This window comes from Mandrillus leucophaeus, unplaced genomic scaffold (genome assembly GCF_000951045.1).
Source record: "Mandrillus leucophaeus isolate KB7577 unplaced genomic scaffold, Mleu.le_1.0 Scaffold842, whole genome shotgun sequence".
In the NCBI taxonomy this organism is placed as follows: domain Eukaryota; kingdom Metazoa; phylum Chordata; class Mammalia; order Primates; family Cercopithecidae; genus Mandrillus; species Mandrillus leucophaeus.
Genome location: NW_012109164.1, coordinates 143,949 through 148,553, shown reverse-complemented (window position 1 = coordinate 148,553; position 4,605 = coordinate 143,949). Strand labels below are relative to the sequence as shown.

General features: G+C 46.5%; 1 protein-coding gene across 1 annotated transcript; it reads left to right on the top strand.

The window, feature by feature from the left end:
* The first annotated feature begins 315 nt into the window (after positions 1-315).
* On the top strand, positions 316-2,618 carry LOC105530766 (olfactory receptor 10V1). The gene is given in 7 exon segments (XM_011968441.1): positions 316-365; positions 458-589; positions 1,848-2,229; positions 2,231-2,286; positions 2,288-2,406; positions 2,409-2,538; positions 2,540-2,618. Coding segments are annotated over 7 exon segments (948 nt in total).
* Positions 2,619-4,605: the final 1,987 nt, after the last annotated feature.

Below are 4,605 nucleotides of genomic sequence, written 5' to 3'. Positions count from 1 at the left end.
CCCTGAGGTCAGGAGTTCGAGACCAGCCTGACCAATATGGTGAAACCCCATCTTTATTAAAAATATAAAAGTTAGCTGGGCGTGGTGGTGTGCACCTGTAGTCCCAGCTACTTGGGAGGCTGAGACAGGAGAATTGCTTGAACCCGGTAGGTGGAGGCTGCAGTGAGCTGAGATCGCACCACTGCACTCCAGCCTGGGCAACAAAGCAAGACTCTGTCTCAAATATGTATATATATCTAGTAGCAATTAAACCAGTTTAGACTATTTTGTCTTTAAACAATTCCTATTTGTGTTCAAACATTAACCCTACTGGGGATGGTCAAGTTGAAAGCTAAGTTATCCTCTTGGGGCTTTACTGAACCAAAGTAGGCAGGGAATTTCTCCAGAAATGATATGAGAAGGAGACAGAACTGAGAGTGAACCTATAATGAAAGCCCCACCGCCTTCTCTTTTGAAGCAGCAGCAGGAAAGGACTAACAGAATCTAAATGTGTGCTTCCCTTGGTGAAAGGTGGTTTATCCAAGATTCGACTCCACAGTTTCCAAGATAGTAAGAAGAGGATTCTACCTCGGGCTCTACTCAGCTCCAGGTAAGGATGTGATCATCAGCCTCTCTGGGCAGAAGACACGGAAGGATGGATAAAGGGAAGATCAGGCTGATTGGGCTGCTATGTGGTCTAAACCCTGGGGAATGGACCAGTGAACCCTACGGACTTTGGGATTTCCTAACCCTGTGAGAGACTTCCTGGTGTGGAGTTACAAATGAATTGAAGCATTCACAGTAGCTTAACTTCCTGGAGCTAATGAAGTGGCATTATATGCCAATGATACTAACAACAAGTAAGTCTTCAAAACAGACATTGTGAGTGACATCAATAAATGGTGAACTAGGGGGTCCCAGGCCTCACTCCCCCCACAGAAAGGTCAACTAGCAATTATCCACAGACAAAAACGCTTTGGTAAAAACCCCAAAATATGGGACCCAGGTGGTCTAGCTGTGGAATTTCTCCCTACATCCCGTGTTTCCTATGAGGTGGGAAAAGGGAACCAGGGGGGCAACATTCAGCCTCCCTAGCACATCCTGAGACATTTCCCAGGAAGTTCACTTCATAGTATTAATGATTATTGCTAACATTTATGAAGAACTTACTGGGAGCCAGATACACTTATTCTCACAACAATTTTTTTGAGCTGTGTCCTATTGTTACATTTATAGATAAAGAAGTTGCAGCAGAAAGCTTCAACAAGTTGTCCAAAGTCATACCCTTGGTCAATCAGATCAGGAATTAGAACCTAGACTAGAGGCTGTACTCTTGACAACCAGGCAAGAGATCGAAGTGGAGGGCTTTGTGGTCTGGGAATGGTATAGTGTGTTTGAAATTTCAGTGCTGACTCAAAGAGGTATTTGTGCACCAATGTTTGTTCCTAGCAGCCTTATTCAAAGTAGCCAAAAAGTGGAAATAGTTCAGTGTCCGTGAGCAGAAGAATGGGTAAACAAAAGGTAGCATATACATACAATGGAATATTATTCAGTCATTAAAATCATGCAGTGTTTTTTTTGTTTGTTTGTTTTTGTTTTGTTTTTTTAAAGGCAGGGTCTCACTTTGTCACCCAGGCTGGAGTGCAGTGGCTCTATCTCGGCTCACTGCAACTCCATCTGCTGGGTTCAAGCAATTCTCCTGCCTCGGCCTTCCTAGAAGCTGGGATTACAGGGGCTTACCACCACACCCGGCTAATTTTTTGTATTTTTAGTAGAGATGGGGTTTTACCATGTTGACCAGGCTGGTCTTGAACTCCTGACCTCAGGTGATCCACCCGCCTCTGCCTCCCAAAATGCTGGGATTACAGGCATGAGCTACCATGCCCAGCCTCCGTGTACTTCTTCCTGGCAAACTTTGCAGCTCTGGAGATCTACTTTTTCACCGTTGCCCCTTTGACTCTGGGCAACGTCCTGTCCATGGGGAGAAACCCCATTTCCCTGCCCGGCTGTGGAGCCCACATGTTCTTCCTCATCGTCCTGGGAAGTGCTGACTGTATCCTGCTGGCCGTCATGGCCTTTGACTGGTTTGTGGCCATCTGTCATCCTCTCCGTTACGGCCTCATTATGAGCTGGAGACTGTGTGTCCAGCTGGCCCGGGGGTCTCTGCTGCTGGGGTTCTTCTTAGCCGTGCAGCTGACCATGCTTATCTTCCAACTCCTTTTATGCAGCAGCAAAGAAAAGTTCTACTGTGTATGTCCTCCCTGTCATGAGACTGGCCTGTGCAGACACCTGGGTCCATAAGCCACTCTGTGGTCAGCATGACCATTCTCACCATCCCCTTCCTGCTCATCACTCTCTGCTATGTCTGCATCATGGCTGCCATCCTGAAGATCCACTTTGCAGAGGGGAGGCACAAGGCCTTATCCACCTTTCCTCCCACCTGACTGTGGTTCTCCTCCAGGATGGATGTACAAGCCTCATCTTCTTGTGTCCCAGCTCTAGCTACTATCCTGAGAGGGGCCAGGTAGTATCTGTGGTTTACACCTTCATTACCCCTGTGCCCCTTGATCTACAGCATGAGGAACAGAGAACTTAAGGATGCTTTGAAGAGAGCAATGACGAGGGTCCTGCTCCTCTAAACACATGCCGCTCTTCAACACCGCTGGGCGGAGACACATGGCATACTGCCAGAAAGATAAGGGACAACAGTTGATTGTATTTTATACTGTTACTTCTTAGTTATATTTTTAAAAAATCGTTTTCCATTTCCCAGCCTCAGGTTCTTTACCTCCAAAATAGAGATTAAAATAGCTGTGGGATCTAAATTCTGGGGTTACTTCTGAGGATAAATAGATATATATTCAGTGAAAATACTTTGTGACTGTTAAAGGGGCGCAGTGGCTCATGCCTGTAATCCCAGCACTTTAGGAGGTCGAGGTGGGTGGATCACCTGAGGTCAGGAGTTCAAAACCAGCCTGGCCAACCTGGTGAAACCCCATTTCTACTAAAAATACAAAAATTAGCCTGGCGTGGTGGCGGGTGCCTGTAATCCCAGCTACTTGGGAGGATGAGACAGGAGAATCCCTTGAACCCAGGGGAGGCAGAGGTTGCAGTGAGCCAAGATTGCGCCACTGCACTCCAGCCTGGACAACAAGAGCGAGACTCCATCTAAAAAAAATAAATAAATAAAAAGGGAGATATGGCAGTAAATGTGGTTATTGCCATCTTCACCATCATATAAAATCTGCCCTACGTTGGATTTATCTCCAGATGTTGTTCTCAGGTTCTCAGCGGGTCCAAACAGTGCACATGCGGGCAGGGGCTAAGCCAGGAATAGGATTCAAATGAAACTGAGACCACTGAGTTTGTGCTTTTTTTTTTAATTAATAATCTTTCATCCTAATTTCTATTCCAGGGAAAGGTGATGGGGAAAGATGGGGAAAATACTGAAGGTTTGGGGTTTGGGTAGCTTCTCTTTTCTTTTTTTTTGAGCTAAGAGTCTTACTGTGTTGCCCAGGCTGGAGTGCAGTGGTGCAATCTTGGCTCACTGCAGCCTCCGTCCCCCAGGTTCAAGCATTCTCCCACCTCAGCCTCCCAAGTAGCTGGGACTACAGGTGCCACACCACCACACCTGGCTAATTTTTGTATTTTTAGTAGAGACGGGGTTTCACCATGTTGTCCAGGCTGGTCTCAAACTCCTGACCTCGGTTGATCTGCCCACCTTGACCTCCCAAAGTGCTGGGATTACAGGTGTGAGCCACCACACCCGACCTCTTTTCTTACCTTTATACCAGAGCTTATTGGTCTCCATATAAATCTCTGACTCTGTATCAGTCTGTCTCTGAAATGTTCTCCCCATGACTTTTTATTCCCCTCCCCTTTCTCCCTTCCTTTCTCCCCCTCCTCTTCCTCCTCCTCCCCACTTCTCCTCCTTCTCCTTCTCCTTCTCATTTCTCTTTCCTTCTCTTTGTCTCTCTTACACATATCTCATGTTCTCCTTTTCTGTCTATACCAGGCTAAGTATGCATAATATGTAAAAACTGCTTTATTGTTTGAGCCTCTTTGGGTATGGGACGGCGCGTGATGGTTCAAATCTGGATTAAAATAGAGCAAAGCTAATTAAGTGAAGATATCCAGTCACTATCCACTGACTGGATAGTGGGGGTGGAAAGGACTCATTACCATGACCGAGCAGTCCGAGTAGAATGATGGTCATTTTTGTCACCGTCAGTTGTCGCCAGCAAATGGTTATCAGTGTATCCGTGGCTTATGATGTTTTTTGTAGAGTTTGGGAAGCTCATTTATTCTTTTACCCATTGACTATTCAGTGATTTATTTATTCAACAATACTCAAAAGACAGTAGACAACTCTTTTTTTTTTTTTTTTGAGACGGAGTCTCGCTCTGTCGTCCATGCTGGAGTGCAGTGGCCGGATCTCAGCTCACTGCAAGCGCCACCACTCGGGTTTACGCCATTCTCCTGCCTCAGCCTCCCGAGTAGCTGGGACTACAGACGCCCGCCACCTCGCCCGGCTAGTTTTTTGTATTTTTTAGTAGAGACGGGGTTTCACCGTGTTAGCCAGGATGGTCTCGATCTCCTGACCTCGTGATCCGCCCGTCTCGGCCT